The sequence below is a fragment of the Diabrotica undecimpunctata genome, chromosome 2 (genome assembly GCF_040954645.1).
Source record: "Diabrotica undecimpunctata isolate CICGRU chromosome 2, icDiaUnde3, whole genome shotgun sequence".
Classification (NCBI taxonomy): domain Eukaryota; kingdom Metazoa; phylum Arthropoda; class Insecta; order Coleoptera; family Chrysomelidae; genus Diabrotica; species Diabrotica undecimpunctata.
Window position 1 is genome coordinate 146,673,672 of NC_092804.1, and position 18,539 is coordinate 146,692,210.

General features: G+C 32.9%; 1 protein-coding gene across 2 annotated transcripts in view; it reads left to right on the plus strand.

Annotated features, from left to right (window-relative positions):
- The window catches only part of LOC140435025 (uncharacterized), a 259,425-nt gene extending 241,112 nt beyond the window's left edge, over positions 1-18,313 (plus strand). Inside the window, exons 6-9 of one of the 2 annotated variants that reach the window (XM_072523691.1) lie at positions 87-205; positions 5,327-5,491; positions 9,019-9,151; positions 10,254-18,313. In XM_072523691.1, coding sequence (XP_072379792.1) covers positions 87-205; positions 5,327-5,491; positions 9,019-9,151; positions 10,254-10,555 — 719 coding nt within the window. In that variant the 3' untranslated portion in view covers positions 10,556-18,313. The remainder of the gene's footprint in view (positions 1-86; positions 206-5,326; positions 5,492-9,018; positions 9,152-10,253) is intronic. The other variant, XM_072523690.1, reaches the window with a different exon arrangement.
- Positions 18,314-18,539: the final 226 nt, after the last annotated feature.

Sequence of the window (18,539 nt, forward strand, 5' to 3'; positions counted from 1 at the left end):
AAATTCAAAATTTTTGAGCTAGTTCTTTGTTAATAATATAAAATACTACTTAATTTGATAAGGTAACCCCCTATTTTGCGTTCCAGTGGCGGCAGAGCCGGGCCACGGGGGTGTTCCCGATTACTACAAGAACTACTATACTGGGTACAATGGGGTTCGAAACCCCACCGTGCCGGGCCCTGAAGAAAAGTCAAATCGACGATTGGTAGGTTCAATTTTATTTTCCAATAGCATTACCTTAGAATCTCATTAAAAATATTGTCTATTGACGTTCTAATGTAATGATATTAATTGCTGTCTATCATTTCTTCAGTAGTAGCTTTTGAAACCTATCGCTTTTGTTGCTTCTTGATAATTCACATTTGAATAAACTTAGATCTTCTATTTCTTCTACTTTAATAACATTTTAGTAAGTAACTAAGGCATAAAATATGTAGATTTGAAACGTACACAAACTCGTACTAAAAGTTAATACACCTGAGTAATATTTTTATAAAAATTTATTTTTCTACAAAATTACTTTTTTTGGGAATACGCCACAATTAAGTTTAAAATTTTTAATTTATTTTAAACTTAAAATGTGGCTTATTCCCAACAAGAATAGTAATTGCATTAAGATGTCCCAAGAAAATAGCTTCAGAACATTATAAAGATTTTTCTGAAATTTTACTATACTATAGTAAAATAAACATAGTTATCGCTTAAGTTCAAGACATGTGTGAAATAAAAGCTCCAAATAAGAGGATTCATTTGGATGTATCCTCCAGTTTTTTCTAGTAACCTGTTCCTGAAATAATCGAAAAAAAGGGTAATTAGAATATCTAACTATAATAGTGAAATTTGGTTGCGCAGATTTTAGAAGAATTAGTGGCATTGTTAAGTATCTTAGCATTGCTATGCTTTGTGCCCTCCAAATAAAATTTGGCAGGACCCTGGTCTACCTGGCCTGTCGGCTATACGACCGTTAACGAATCCACTGCCCCTACGAGTCCGATACCAAAGCGAAGGTGCCACGCCACGTATGCAAGAAACGTTTCGTGGGGCTCCACCTCCCCCGTAGTACCTGTGTTGCGATTACCTCACTTACCCGTTATCCCACCCACGGGCGGATAGGCGAAGCAGGCAGAGGAATTTCCACCTCGCACGTAGACAGGTCGCCGCCGAGGATATCTTCTCTACCACTCTTGAATCTCCCGACAGGTACGTGCCGGGGCACCCACACCACGCCTGACACTAAGCCAGGAGAGGTATGTACGGGCCCAGCTCGTTCAACCTCGCCAGGTTCTTTTGGAATGAGAGTAGAGTGGTCCTACGAGAGTCTCGTCTCGGATACTAGGAGTGTAGACCGGTGACCGTGTCGCCTGAGCGACCGTGTGCGTTTCTACAAACCCGACATCTCAGGCGACGGCTCTCCACCTCTCGATTCCTACCCATTAGTCGCCTCTTACGACAGGCAGGCACTTCTGACCTCGGCCGTATTCTTATCTCCGCGAGCCGAACGGAGAAGTATCTTAGCAATCAAACAGAGGTGGGCTCAAGACTGTCTGAATATCAGATAACACCAGCAAATACTTACCAGTAAGTAACACATCACTGATCTGGCCACTGAATGAATGCCGAGCTTCCGATTGTTACGCCGGTCGGAGGAGCCCGATAACTCGGGCGTAAAATGCGTTATTTCGCACATCTCACCATAAACAACGTTTGCTGTAATTTATTATATTCCCACGGTAATGTGGAGAAGGTAGAGACTATGCTATAGTTACGTGAGAGGAATGGAGGACTAAATATTTTCGATAATTACGCTAGATCAAAAACTGACGGAAACTACAGGGAAGAAAAGTCGCCGATGAGATGAAGAGATAGTTGGAAATCTGCTTCCAAAAGGTTAACAGCTATGAATTGGTATTAACAGATCGAAATATTCTTAACAAGAAGACAAAGATATTGAAAAACCAAAGCGAAGGTTAGCAATTGCAGAAAATGACTGACAAAACAGAAAAGGAGGAAGGATCAAAAGAAAAAGCTGTTGGAAATAGGCGAACACCTAACACATGACTTATTCAAGAACTCAACGAGCATTAAAGAATATCTACAACCGCAAGAAATGTATGAATATTTAAGCCCCGATATTATTTTATATAGAATTAAACTAATTGATTAGGTATAATAAGGATTGATATTTCGATTCCCAACGCCAATTGTATACATTTACATGAAAGTTACGATCATCATAACTTTACTATACGTAAGTGTGTATAAATTAGAACAAAATTATTTCAGTTGTGAATTAATGTGAACGCTTTATTGATATAGTGCGTTCACCTCATCTTTATAAAAAATTAAATATTTTCTGAATTGGCTATGCAATGAAAACATAGTCAGCTTTAAAGAGCCATACATTGTTTTGCAAATTTATATGGTCAACAAAATTGAGTACAACAAAATATAGGTCTTATAGTATAGATGAAACTCAAAATTGTGTTTACTAATCTTTTCGAGTTTGTGTGGGTTTACTTAGAAATACCATGTACTGCTTTCCATTTACATAAAGATGCGTAAAACATTTCTACATTTCTGTAACTTTAAATTTACGGCACGAAGATTCTTATTTTAAAATAATTTAGAAATAATATGTTTATATCTTTTATATTTAAAAAGACGTATTATAGAGGACCGCTAAAACTTTTTTTAGAGGAATCCACGAAAAGGTTTTCAATTAAATACGGCAATGTCGTATGTTAGCTCTTATATAGTGTCTTTCATATTTTGTATATAGAGCTAGAATGAAAGTAAAGCAGTAGATGGATTTTAAAGACTCTTTTAATTTTCGAAGTATTCTCCGAATATTAATACATTTTTTATTTCCTGTAACTAACTCTCGAAAAAGTCGTTTTATTATTTTTAAGATACATCTTAAAATTGTGGTTTTGAAGGTATTGTTTCTATTTTCTAACCACTGAAACCTTTTACCACTAATCAATCATTAATTTCTAAAAAATCAAAAAATCTTTGAGTTTTAGTTCGGGATTATGAAAAAGTTGGTTTGCAAGACTCATGGAAAAAGAATGTTTGTATGCAAACCACGAGAGACAGTGCTTTAATTGCGTAGAGAAATTGTTGCTGCATGATGTGCTTTCGAGAAAAATATCACGACAATATTTTTTGAGACAGTTTGAAACAGCAGGACTTTATAGTTGGAACACCAAAACAAAACACCCAAACTCTTCTTTATGTGCTGATTCGTATACATGCATTCACGATGTTGTATACGTTTTAGAGTTTGCTTTGAAGCAGTTTAGTTTTTGAACAAAAAGTGCAAACCACAAAAAATATTAACAAAACCCAAAAAACGGGCAAAAATGTTCATGGTTTAATTTTATTCCTCGTTAGCTGATCAACTCTGTTAATTTGTTGTAGCTTCAACCCTTCGCGTACTACAGGTACTTCGCGTTATATTACTTTCCAAAAAAAAGTTGAAATGTCCAATCTCAAGACTTTTTCATTTCTATAAAGTTAAAATTTTACTTCCTCTGCTGCTTTTTCTTTTAAGTATAGTGTTTTTTACAATAATACCATCATAATTCAGTGCTCTGTTTCTATGAAATATAGTTTAAAAGTTTAAATTAAAGAAATTCTAACCTACTTTATTGATACATGCATTTTATTGCTATTTTTATAAAACAACATGCTTTATTATTTACACAACCTTGTAAAATTGTTGTAGTAACTATTAGAATTGGAATACTTAGATATAGCAAAAAGCGGAAATATTCTATAAAAAAAAATGAAAAAATAAAGAAAAATACAAATTATCCACACTAAACAGGTTTGTTTGGAAAGTGAAACTGACAGATGTCAATAAAATCTACGTCATCACTGCGGCAGTCCATTTTTAGTACTGATAATTGACGAGTGGCGCCATCTTTGTCGAAGTATGCAAAATATAAAAGACACTTCAGCTATATAAGTACCTCTTAAACAAATTGTATTTTTAAAAACAAAAATGTGAACTGGTTGTATGTAATAAAATATTAAAAGTAAGTTAAATAAAAATACAATGACTGGTATCCCAAAATGATTAATTTTTCACGACAATGTTTGTTCATATGTGAATTATCAATTGTTTTTATCGAGGTAATTATATGTAGTCTTGCAGTAATTATGTCATTTATCTATAATACGTTTATAGTTTTTCTTAGAGTACAATATTATTATAGTAGCTTATGTAATTGCTATAGCAAATTATTATTTTTTATTGGTCACCATTGACTGATTATGACTGGCTAAAAACCTGCTTTATAAACTAAGAAGTGAAAGATCAGAAAAACTATGCACGTTTTATACTATACATTATTGTTTTGTATATATGTTTTGATTTGGTTTAAACCAGTAATTCTAGTTTGTAATGACGAGCAATGAAGTTCAAACAATGTTACTATTTATTTTTCCTAGAACAGTCAACCACTCGCACTATTTTTAACTATTTTATATCTTGTTTTAGTTTATTACATTTACCTTTTTAAGTTTTGTATATTTTTAAAGTTGATCTTCTCCATAAACTTTGTCTTTTTTCTTTGGTTGTTCTGAACATTGTTCTGAAATTTTTTGCTCCTGGCAATGAAGTTTTCATCAAATATTTCTTTGGTAATAAACCACAGATTTATAATAAATTAAAATAAATGTCGTTTATGCCGAGGATTGTGAAATGACGTATTTTCGCCTTGACTCGGATTTCTGCCACTACTTTAAGGATCGGAAGCTCGGTATTCATTTAGTTAGTGCTAAGTGTTACATCTTATATTCAGTTACCGTTCCTTGGGCCATAATCTACGCCACTAAAATTCTTTCAAGACCTGCTCATTGTCGAAATTTCACCATAATTCGCGTTTGCTTTATATGCCTGTTTTCTTATACCAGCTTAGATAAAGTCTAGGAAACGTATGTGTTTCTCCGTCATACTCGTATGTTTTCTCTATGACTTATAGCGTCTAACGTGGATCTTTCTTTTCTAAAACCGTACTGGTAATATCCGATGCTTTGTTCTGTGTATATTGTTAGTCTAATTCTAATTATACAAGTCATTACTTTATATGTTACTTTTAGGTAATTAATTGCTCGGTAGTTTTTTACGTTTTCTATGGTCTCCTTGTTTTGGAATTGTCACTATAATTCCCTTCTTCCATTCTTCGGGCATTATTTCTTTACCGGGTTTAGACTAGTTTAAAAACTACTTTGTTCTTAAAGTAATCAGTTACCTAGTATTTCTTTATGATATAATTAACCTTACAAAATAGAATTAAATACTAAAAACACATATTTTCAGTCTGCTTCTCGCCGAGCTGGCTTGACCTGCACCAACTGTCATACAAGTACTACATCACTTTGGAGAAGAAATGCATTAGGGGAACCAGTTTGTAATGCTTGCGGACTCTATTACAAATTGCACTCAGTCAACAGACCTCTATCGATGAAAAAAGATAGTATACAGGTAAAAAACACGAATATATTTTAAAGCTTATGTTTAGTTACAGTTGAGAAAATTTCGTATGTAGAGAAAAGGATAATCTGCATCCGTTTCTTTTTGTTAGTGCTCATTTCTTTCGTAGCTCCATAAAGTATTTTTCTGAAATATTTTCAAGTAACCTACAAAAAATAATACTAGATTAAAATAAAGTTTTAAATGTTTGTTTAAGAGGAGAAAATATGCACAAGAATCTTTATTTGTTGCGAACTTTTTTGATTTCTTAGACTAGATCATATTCCACAATTTAAAATTTCAAGTGGTACGTTAATTCTCTCGTCTAATGTCGTTTTTTATTAAAATATTTCCAGTTACAGTAAAATATTAGCATAGTAAATCCGAGACGATTAAATGAAAACCGCGAGAGAACATAATTAAGAAACCTTTAGACATAAAGAGATACTGCCTGAGAAAGATTAATGCTTTATTTCTATTATAACATTGTGTAAAATCTATCTACAATCAGTAATAAAGTTTACGATTTGTGTCTAATTGAAGTCCAAAGCCAAACTTCTCGACCCCCTAACAAATATTAAAGTTCTAAAAGAAGAAACGTTTGTTTTAGTACAGGACTACTGTGACATATTTTAATACATGACATGCAAGATTATTGATAAATATAAAATATAAGACCTAGAAGTCAAAATAAAACGGAATATATCTGTTCGGGGAAGTAGTACAACGGAATCACTGCTTCAAAGCTTCAAAAAATTACTTGTCTATAGTTACAAACTATCAGCAGTATTGAAATCAAAAAAGGGACATAAATAAGGAGAATCCAAAATCGTAGAATATCCTAATAACGAGAGAAGTTAGAAACGGTTTCATTTTGTTGTGATTACTATTTAATTTATGCAGTGAATGCTTTGGAAAGTGATATCACAAGTCAAGGTAAGGAATATCGAGCATGATAAAATCGTAATTAACAAAAATTCGCTGATGACACTGTTATTATATGAGATAGCATTAATATCGCCAAATCGTTACACGGGCTTCTAAAGAAAATAAATAAGCAGAAACTAAAAATAATTGTTTTAAAAAAATTAAAGTGGAATCCCCAATGATAGAGCAAATCCAAATAGAAAAGGTTAATTGGTACATATGTATTAAGATGATTAAACAAAACATAGCTGCTAGGGAAGCAAAGATTGTTCTTACCTTTGATAGTAACGCAGATTCAATAGCACAATCAACAGTAGAAGTTAAGAATGTTTTCTCCAGTTTTGAAGAAGCTGAAGAAAATACATGGCCGTTTTAAAGCAAGAAGAGGAAATAAGAAAGAATTCAAATATCTATTCAACATCTAATGAGATCAAAACTTCCGTCACGAAGTACAAAATCCAAATCTACTAGAGCATAATACGACCAACAGTCACGTTCGGAAGCGAAATAAGCGGACACTAACAAAATAACAAAAAACAGAAGTTAATAAATTACTGATGCGGAGATCCATAATCCTCGGAGTTATATATGTCCCTTGCAGAAAAACTAATGGAGACACATATTTAATAAGGAATAAAATACTTTGGAAAAGAAATTCCAGGAGAAGATACATAAAGACCAATAGATTAGTAATGGCAGAATATGTGATACGAAATAGGGGTAGCCGATTTTGGGAAAGTCTAAGGGTGCGTTCATTACGGAGACCATCGCATGGTATCTTCGCCTAGATCATACCACTAATACCAGGGTTCGACACCTGCTAGGCGCTACGCTTTGACGACGGTGAACGCTGGAATTTTTAAAGCAATGCATTTATTTTACGTGGCGATGATACTATGATACCATTCTATGGTCCGACCGAGGGTCGGTGTATCGTTATGAATGCACACTAAAGAAGACAATGGAAATATTACTCCAAAGAAGATCTGGAGAAAATGGGGGGGAGACAATTGAAAATAGTGGTACAAAATCTACAAGAGAAAAAAGCAATAGTAAGTGCTCCAGAGACTAACGAAGAGTTTTACCGTCGGTGATAATGATGGTCTACAGATATATGATAATCTAGATTGAAAATAACATTAACTAACAAAGCATGTACAGCATCCATATGATAAAGGTGTTAAACTTAAACAACTTAAATGCCTAAGCCATTTATAGAAAATTATAAGAGAGAGGTTACTTAAATAATTCCTGATGAGGAAGTCTGGAGACACCTGAATAGAGGAAGGAATCAAGTTACAGATAAGAGTCGATTATTGTGTATATACAAGATCACCACTTTTCGTGATCGAGGCCATCAAACTAGGTGGAAATAAAATTATGCAGGCTTTCGCCAAGCTTTTTATCGAATGCATCTACCAAGGGACTACTCCTTTTTTTATGGAATATTGCAGTCATTGTTTTAGTACACAAGCAAGCAGACATAACAGATCTAAAAAACTCCCGTCCTATCAGTTTGCTCTCACACATATATAAACTTTTCAAAAAAGTTATCCAAAAAAGACTGGACGCTACGTTAGACTTCCATCAGTCCAACGACCACTTACTAGTGATAAAGAACCTGATAGAGAAGTCTGCAGAATACAACAAACCATTCACACTGACATTCGTGGACTACAAGAAATCATTCGATAACATAAGCCAGTAGAAAATGTTAAAATTATTGAGAGAATGCCGAATAGACCATCGCTAACATAATCAAATCTATCTACCAAAATGCCACAGCTAGCGTAAGACTGTCAGAACAAAAAACAAATAAATTTTGTATACAGCGAAGAGTACGACAAGGAAACACTCAATTGTGCAACGATAACCAGACATGCGAACTCCCATGTCGCATAAGATTAGATTAAATTAGATTAGGAGCTGGACAGCGTTTGGCAAATTAAACTATGTATTAAAACCGATGGACAAAATGTATTATCGAGTGGAGACCCAGACAAGAAGCACTAAGGAGTAGGACACGCCCACCAACCAGATGGACTGACGGCCTGAAGCCTATTAGCAGTAGCTGGATGCATTCCGTGCAAGACAGGGACAGATGGAAAGATCTGAGGAAGACCTATGTCCAGCAGTGGACGTATATAGGCTCATAATGATGAATTTTGTATTGCACAAGCTCATAGTAGAAATCGTATATATATATATATATATATATATATATATATATATATATATATATATATTATTATTGTCTTCTAGCCATTTTAATGAAAGAGTTGGTCGGAGAAATTTGTTAAATTAAAAAAAAGTAATATTGATCAATTACAAATACAAATGCTTTCATTATTATTTTAAGATTTTTTTCTACTTCCGAGCAATTATCAAAAAATGTTTGCCTGACAAACTGCTTCAATTGATGACGTTTTTAATTTATATATTTATATGTTTAGAATGTGCCCCTCCACTAGATTGATGTTAAAATATCATCAGAATTTTAGAATTTTAGACTAGAATTTTAAAACATTTTGGTTTAATTAAATACCCGAAATTTTAATTATAATAATAATTATAATTAACTCTTTAATAATTTCAAATACTTGTTCTTTCAGACGCGTAAACGAAAACCAAAAGGAAGTAAAGAGTCTAATGCTAGTAGCACGCACATTCCAAGAAACATGAGCACATTACTACCAGGCATAAAAATGGAAGACGTTGGAGTCAAAATTGAACATACAACATTAGGTACGTAACAGATGACTTCATTAATTATGTTGATCTAATTTCCATAAAAATTATTTATTTAATCGTTGAATACGTAGATATAGGGGGGAAATAGTTTCCATTCCTCTCTTTTCCCTTCAAAGTGTATATTTTTTTATAAATCTCATAAATTTGTTTCATTTATTTTCTTCTTTTGTCTCTAAGTAATTTGGTTCTTTTTTAAATTGGATTTACCTATTGGTTATCTTCATATTCTTTTATTTATATTCACACTTCGATGTCACTATGTCTCTCTTCTCACAACTCGTATCAATTGTTTTGAGTAAATGATGGTCATGCGACCATAAATATAATAATTCATTGAGTGTAGTATTTCTTCCTGAAGTTCTGTTTGCAAAACTGCGGCAAACAATATCAAAGGTGATACCCCAAGGGTCTTAAGCTTCTTTTGCTCACTTAGGTGAGCCTAGCCAGATTATTTTCCTGATTATTATCTGTAGAAAAATTTAAACATCTAAAAAAAGCGATGGCTACAGGAAAAATGGAGTGAAATAGAGATACTACAGGCAAAAGCATGACAGCTTCAACCTCCATAAGAAAATAAAAAGAATGGAAAGATACCATAGACGAAGTTCTGTAGCAATTTTGAACTCACACCACAGCATCATTACTGAAACTGACAAAATAAGATATATTAGGTCTAAATTGGAAACAATAAATGGAGAAACTATTTTGAGTTGAAAACACCAATACTACGACGACAGAGAATGGTGAGGAAATGCTAACCATCATACGACAGAAGTGGAGCCAGCTATCGAAAAACTGAAGAACAACAAAGCTCCTAAATTAGAAGGGAAACATTTACGCTGAAGAAATGAGACTTTTGACCACCCACTTCAATAAAATTCACATTAGCGGACAAATACCAAATCATTAGCTGTTACCAACGATTATTCCAAAATGATAAGAAAAACATAATCGGCAAATTATACCAGTAATCTTAAAATCTTGAAATATTGATACCAGTAATGTAAGCTAGAATTATTCGAACTTAAACTTAACTTAATAACATAATATATTTCTTGTTATACATTTTTATTAAAATAATTCTTGTCTTTTTCAGATAACTATGGTGATCTAAAAACAGTATCATCGCTTAACCAAATTCAGCATTCTTCTAGCTACGGTTATGCCACTCAAACCCACCAAAGATTGAGCCCTTCATACACCGCTCAGTCCTCTCCACAATTATCTTCACAATCACATTACTATGACACTATTCTTCAACAACCAAGCCCCAGTCCTCCATCGGATGAGTCAAATAGCTCTATTAACAACAATAATATAAGTAACAACAATAATACCAAAGTTATTATTAACGGAGACCACTGCGACAGACCCACGGTAGTGTCGCTCTCATCATAAACTTGTAAATACTTTTAGTTAGATAGAGATTGTATCTAGTATATTAAACATTTGACTGTTGTGATTCCTTAACTTCATTATATTTTAAAATATTCGGTTCGTGTACCTACAAGTCTTGTTTAGAAATATTGAACGATTAGAAAACGGGCGGGTGCCTAAGTTGATCTGTTGGCATCTGCTGTTTTTTGATCGTCATAATGTGCGAAGAATAACTTCAATTTTAGGCGAGCCGGATAGCTGAAACGGTAGAATGTCTAACTATTACGCAGAAGGCCTGGAGCGTCGGTCGCTGAAAACATCTCTAAACATTTTTAAAATATCGACTTGTCGACCCAAGTCGACATTGTCTGCATATAGAATAAGATTCTTGAATAAAACTACGAATAATCAATCATTCTCTTTACTTTCAACCCCATTCTGGATCAAATTTTAGAAATACTTTTCTCCAAAGTGTTTAGTTTGGGCCATATCAATATTAGTAATCTTCATAGACTTTTCTATTCTAAGTCATACATTTGTTCTTTCAAATTACTAATTTAGTAAATTCACTATAATATCTAGTATCTGTTTCTTTCATTGGCTGTTATTTTCTGTTTTTGTTCTTGTATATGATCTTGATATCCTTTTTAGACTTCGATCATTTTAAAAGAAGAAAGTGTGATGTTTCTATACTACCTCACTTAATAAATTAAAAGAACATCTCATATGTAAAACACGCTGTGCGGTCCATTACAGCACTTTCCAATACTGCAGAGACATTAAGAGGTTCCTTTTGATGTTGTCAACCACTCTTTTTCACGGACGACCCGATGAGCGCTTTCCCACTGACGTCGATATGATACTCTCTTCACCAAACCTCCGGACATGACCCATCCATGCAAGTCTCGAAGACCTGACTATGCTTGTTATTAGGTGTAATATAGACAGATTTCAAATTTTTGAGGGCGACACTTCAAATTATCTTCAGGATCTTGCTTGGGCCCTAGGATCTTTCTTAATATTTTGTTTTCAAAGGTAAGGAGGCGTTGTTGTTACCATGCATCGCAACCGTATAATACTACTGGTATTATGATAGATTTTTTTTCTGAGATTCTTAATTTCTTTTTACAGTAATTTTGATTTCAACATTTTATTATTAAAATTTTTATTGCAGCCTTATTTTTCGCTGTTATTCTCACTGATATTTCCTCTTTAACTTCATTGTTGCTATTCAGTATTGTGACCAAGTACTTGAGTTCATAACCCTCTCCAAATTGTCCCTTTCCATCAATATCGAATTAGTATCAGAGATTTATCCAGTTTTTGCGCAATACTGTCATAAATTTGTTTTTTTCTGTGTTAACAATTATCACCATTTCGACAGCCGCTGATTTTAATCGATGATAATTTACTTGAATACGGTCTATTGTGCTGTCGATAGTGTTTATTTCGTTAACATAAGTCAATATTTTGTACTGGGTGCCACACAATGAAATTGCCCTTGTGTCTGTTGCAGCTTATTAACGACCCATTCTAGTACAATTTTAAATAAGTGGAGATATAGGGTCATTGGATTTAGAGTTCTCGACACATGCTATTGTCATATTTATCAGTTTTCGAAGGAAACCATAATCTTTCATGCTCCTCCATAAACTTTTTCTTTCAATACTATCGTAGGCTTGTTGACAATCCACGAATAGGGTGAGGACATGAATGGTATTAGTCGGTAAAGTTTATTACGGCTTTGCAATCGAGAATATTGTTTCATTTGTTTTCTTCTTAGCCTTCTGTCGTCCATGTTTGGACACAGGCCTCTCCCAACTCCTTCATTTGTTTAAAAACACTTAATCAAGTAGTCTATGTTCAAATTTACGTCGGGACTTGAAGATGTGAATATTGACATTGAAAGATGTGAAACAAGACCTTTCGAATTTTTAATACTCTATATTTGATATATCTAATACTAATATTGTTAAGGAATCGACACAGTTTTTAACATCGAATTTGAATGTTAAAATTTATTAAAGATCTCGAAAGGTAGGTCTGATTGGGAAACAATACTTAGATAAGCCGCTTTATTAGATCTGATTATTTTCTTTTTTAAAAGAGTTATTTGTTTCGAAATATTTATTTTCGACTAGTATGTAATGTTTCAGATGTAGAAATTGATTGTAATTTCTTGTAACACATTTTAGTTGGGACTGGCATAATTTATCAAAAGCACAAAATGAGCACAATATCTCTAATCGTATCAGTTTATTATTTGCTTAAGAATATTTGTATTACCCATTAGAAAATATTAACACGAGTTTAATAGTATAATTAGAAAGTGTTAATATTTTTGGGGAATCTGTTACCAGTTTGTTTGTCAAGTGCTTCTATTCGCTATTGGTGTGATCAAGAGGTTGTTTAGCCTAGTAGACCTTTCTATACTGCGGCCAACATCTAAATTGATGGTACTGCTTGTCGTAGTACCTTAATCTATAGGAATTGCTTAAACATACACTTTCATCATCAGGAAAACGTTTTTTCTCCGCCCTCTCTCACTTACTTGATTCTTTCGGTTCTTCCTGATCTTCATTGCAGTCTTGCGCAATTTTCGGTACTCCCTCTTCAACAGGAAGTATAGTTTGTCGTTGTAGATCGCTAATACCCGATGTTGCGTCGTCCTTAGCTTCTACTCAATCTGTACTATATACTGATCAAAATTTCCACGTCCACATTATCCATCTCGTACCTACTACACTACGCCAGACTAATTAAAAAGGTAACTTGTTACAATGTACCTACGCTTTTTTGGTATTCGAATCATATGAAGGAGCGATACAAGCGCCACTGACGTTTGATTAGACTTTTGTATCGCGTCGCGTCATACGGTTTGCAGTGACAAAATCGTATGTAACTTTGGACATATCGAATCGAATAATTCGAATCCATACCGTCTTAACTCCCAGATCTCTTCCACCACCAGGGTGTGATAGTTCTCGAAGTTGCATATTAGCGTTGGTGCGTTTTACCCGGTGCTATTTTTATTTACACATTGATTAAGACCAAACATATACGAAGTTTTGTAAAATAATTCAACTTTCATGAATTTTGTAGGAATTTTCCAATTTTTGATATTTTAAAAATTTTCTGTTTTATTGAAAGTTGAACTTTCATTTGAGATTCTCTAGTTTTTCTGCATTTATACAGATACATACAGATTAATTATTTTCTCTCCTTGCTCTCTTATTCTACGGCTTCGAGGATTCACATTAACGATTTGTTACGTCTATAATAAAGTTAGTACTGTTTAACCATGACATTGTTTTACTTACGTACGAGTATGCCATGTGCAAATGCTCCATTTTTCTATAGTTCATATTTCTCCTATTTAGCATTTTAAAGCCCAAAAATTGTTAGGTATTTGACAAAAACACAATTCCAATGCAAAAAATTATCCTAATTGTATTTTTATTTATTTGTCATACGTGCTTCACTTGTTATAGGAACTATTTACAATTTTCATCACTATTATAATCCTGACCAAGACTAGAGATATTGTGGCATTCAAAAGAAATTTTTAATTATGGTTTTGTTAATCAGTTACACATTTCAATGCTATAATTGGCTGAAGACTAAACTTCACTGACTTATGAGTTAAAAAATTCGTTTCATATGCCAAAATTATGCTTAAGCTTTTGGATAATTTATTTTATCACGCTTTTACTGAACCGACTTTTGTAAGTTAATTATCAAATAAGATTGTGTAAGAAAATTTGATGAATTTTTCATCAAGAAATTAAACAAAATGGCTGTGGTAGACCATTTGGGAAGAATAAAGTTTCTTATTTAAGAGACTGTTGTTATGCTCAGTTTTTTTATCGAAATTGTTAGATTATTTTATTAGAATTAGACATTTGAGGTAAATGTATAAAGTATAATTCCAAAACATTTAAGTTGTTATTGACAGTGAACGTGTTGAATATATACCTACTTTATTTCAATGAGCGATGACGTTTGTAAATTATAGTTTTTTCGTATACAAGTTCTTAACGCCTACGATTATTCATGACTATGTTCATATCTGAATAGTTACTCTATTACCCATTATTTTAATTTACCAAATACTATCTTTTATCAGGAATTATACATTTAACAGTTCTCTCGTCTTCAAGGTTATTTCGTCCTCTTTTTTTCAATTCTTTTCAAGAATCCAGTATTTTTTACTATTCTTTTGAGGTAAATATTCAAAAATTTAAATTAATTTTTCTATTCCAGCTTTTAATTCTATAGTATCGCCATTGTTTTTAGTGCTGCAATTTTGACAATTATTATGAAGTTAGTTTATCTGGAACTGGAATATTCATATCAGAAATTAATTACAATGGACAGATCCAAAATAATAGATGATGCGAATGACTAAATTTAATGATAATTAAATATCTGTGTGAAAGAATATGCAAAAGTCGATGACACTGGTCATTTCCATCACGAAGATTCCATCACATGGTACCACATGATATCTGTGGCATCCTCTTTAAAGCTTATTGGAGTAAAATATATTTTACCAATTTTCATTACAATATTTTTAGAAACATAATTTCTTCTGGGTTTCTAAAGAAATCTATTAAATTTTTTAGATCAATTAACATTTTTTCTTATCGAAATTTGTTTCCTACCTACCTCCAGTGTAATTATCCTATAGTAGTTCCCTCATTCTGCAGTACTTTGTGTTTTTATCTATAAATTTTCTGCCATTTCCCAATTCATTTTTGGTTGTTGACCTGTCCCACTTGGGGGACACCTTCAGACGGGAAATGGGGCAGCTTCAGACACAATTGGAAAAGTGACAACCTCGTATAAATGTTTTAGAAATTATTTATTACAATATTTAAAACTATATTATGATACTTAATAAAACCCCTAATGCACATTGAAGTTTTCCAATGAAACTGAAAAAGACAATAATGATTTCTGTCTCTTTGTACCCTGCTCAGAAGGAGTTGGCACAAGGGCTATAATTTATGATAAAGAAGCATTAGAGATATCTGGTACGATGGGCTATGATTCTCCCAACATAGTACACATCTTGTTTTATAGTCCCAAATTTAACCAGCACAAAATCTTCAATTTTCAATTCACTCCTGTCAAAATTTTGGTGTGGTTCTTCTAATACTTTATCATCAGAGTTTTTGCCATTTTCATCATCAGTTGTCTTCTCATTCTTCTCATTTTCAAAAAGTAGTTTTCTATTCGTAGATTTAGTACGTTCAGCATTAGAGTTGGTGGTTTTCTTTGTTTTTTTATTGATCTGTTTTTCTGCCAGAAGAAGCTTTTCTGGGGTGTCAGTTATTATTCTGCTTTTCCCCTTTTCTTAAATCACAGCCAGGCTGTTGATGGAGTGTCTATTGGTTGCTAAAAGTTTTCTTGCTTGAAATTTGGGTAGATGAGGGTGGTTTTTGAGATTCTAAAGTTGGTAGACTTGCAGCTAGTTGACATGTTAGAGGTTCATCAGGAAGAGTTTCGTCTGGAAGATTAGGTCTCTCACTGATCAAACTGGAAGCAAACATATCGTTGGTGAAAATGTGCCTGTCAACTGGAAATATTCCTGTTTTTTTTTAAAGAATTTATAATGCTCTTTGGTAACATGGCACGGCCATGTGCTATTCCAACACATGCGGCCACGTGATAGATTCCAAAACGTTGGCCTGGGTTAGACTTCAACCATAAATCAATTGCAGCATTATAATATGTTTTAAAAGGTTTCATCAATCCCACGTCCAGTGGTTGCATCATGTGGGTACAATGCATCACAAGAACGAAATTGGAAGTGGTCATCCAACCTGACTGATGAGCCAAACCCAAGGTCCCGTTTGGTGCTCCATTTATCATGTGGCTCTTGAAGTGCATTTTCGGAAATACTAGAGCAGGAGGTATTGTATTTCCAGCTGCATTTATAAACAAAACTGTAGTAACCAGAGTTTCTCTCTCACCACTTACAGCAGCTGCTACTTGTTTTTGGCCTTCTTGTGAAATCACACGAAAAGGTTCTTGCTTAGTTTCAGTTTTTGTTTCATCCATATTGCAAATTCTGGATGAGTCATAGAGTTCTGGGTGTCTTTTGATTAATTTTCCATAATTTGAGTAAATTTATTTAACATAATTTTCATAGTTTGTTAAAGGAAATTGCACGTGCAATACTGCATCCTTCAGCAGCACGGAGAGATAATCTTGGGTGGCGTTTCGTAAAACCGTATAGCCAGTCCTTTCCTGCCATTCTTGGAGCTTTACAGTTTTTAGGACAATCAATATTGTTTATTTTGGCCATCTCATGTGCTAGTTTTCGAGTTTCTAGATTGTGAAGACCATAAAACATTTTTGAACACCTTATTAAATATGCCTCAAGGTCGTCTTCCTGTTTGTCAGTAAAAACCTTTCTAGTATAGTTTCTAAATTTCATATCATGTTCGCCATCTGGGTTATCCCTAAACTTCTTAACGTAGATACCAACAGTTTGATATTTTAATCCAAATCTTTTACCAGCATTTCTTATCGATTCACCATCTAGGATGGCCGCTACACATTCTTTCATAGATTCGGCATCGAAATTTCCTTTTGTCTTTTCTTTCTTCATATTTCTTACCATCTTCAGACAATCTGCAACAAAGAGAAACCTTTTTTAATAACTAATAGTAAATACCTAAATAACTAACTACTAATAGACTAGTAAAATGACTTTCAAACACCAAAAACTAACTTTTCACTTTATGACACGAACCCTTTACTGCACTGTTCTACAGACTGAACTACAATAGTGTCAGTAGTAATGGAATGTTTTGATGTCAGTGTTGCCAACCCGAGTCCTTAAATTTACCCACAATATCAATGTCTGAAGCTGCCCTGTCTGATGGAACCCCCTTCTCCCCTAAACGGTAAAATAGGAACTATCAGTACTATTTCATTACTTAAAATTGTAGAAAATGTTAAGATGCGAATAGAAGCAACTTTTTTAATTGAACAAACTGATGTTTTTGACCTGTTTCTTATATTTGATTCCTACATTTACATAATTCTCTCTTTCCTGTTCAAACCACAATTTCTTGTTTTATATTTTTATTATCTTGAGCTTTCTGAGAATGCTTTTATAATTAAACTCTCAGTGAATTATTAAAATATAACAATAAAAACAATCTAGGGGATCAATTAAAAATATCTTTGACGGTGTAAGAGAAAAGTGTTAAATTTTCTTTTGTAACGATTTTTGGAATTATATTTTGATATATTATTAGCAGGAAATTATAAAAGGATCATAAGCATAAGCAGCAAGTTGTGTAAATAATAAAAAATGTATAAAAAATAGTTTACTTTTTGCTTATGCTTTTTGGATTGTAGAGTCGTAGGTACCAAAGATAATATTTTATCTTAAGACTTAATGTTAAGTTACCAATATATTCTTGTAAATAGATAAAAATTTTCAAATAATTTGACTGACACAAAATATAATTCACATGAAATCCTAGTTAACAATATTAGGTAGAGTGTTTTTATTCTAATCATTAATTCTTTGGTTAATTGCATTCTTTGTAGTGGCTAGTTAAATTCATTGAAATGTTTTTATATGTTTTATTTATATTAAACGAAATCATTCGAGAATGCATTCCATATTTCTCAAATAGTTAATATGTAATATTATATTTTATAGATAATATTTTTAGAATATTCATTTGTTACATTTATCTATTTGTATGTTTATATTTTAAATTTATTTCATAGTAAAAATGTGTTAAATATTGGGACTGTCTTTATTATTTATTTTTTCACCTTCCTAAACATGCAATCAAAACTTGCATTCAATAACAAGTTTTATTTTATTTATTCACATTAATTTGGCTTCCGAAGAACTTCTGACGGACCTCTGCAGCATAAACGAGATACGTTAATAACACATTTTTTCCTCACAAAGAACAATACAAATACACTTATGAAAACCGTAGTGGACAAAGATCTATGATAGATTATA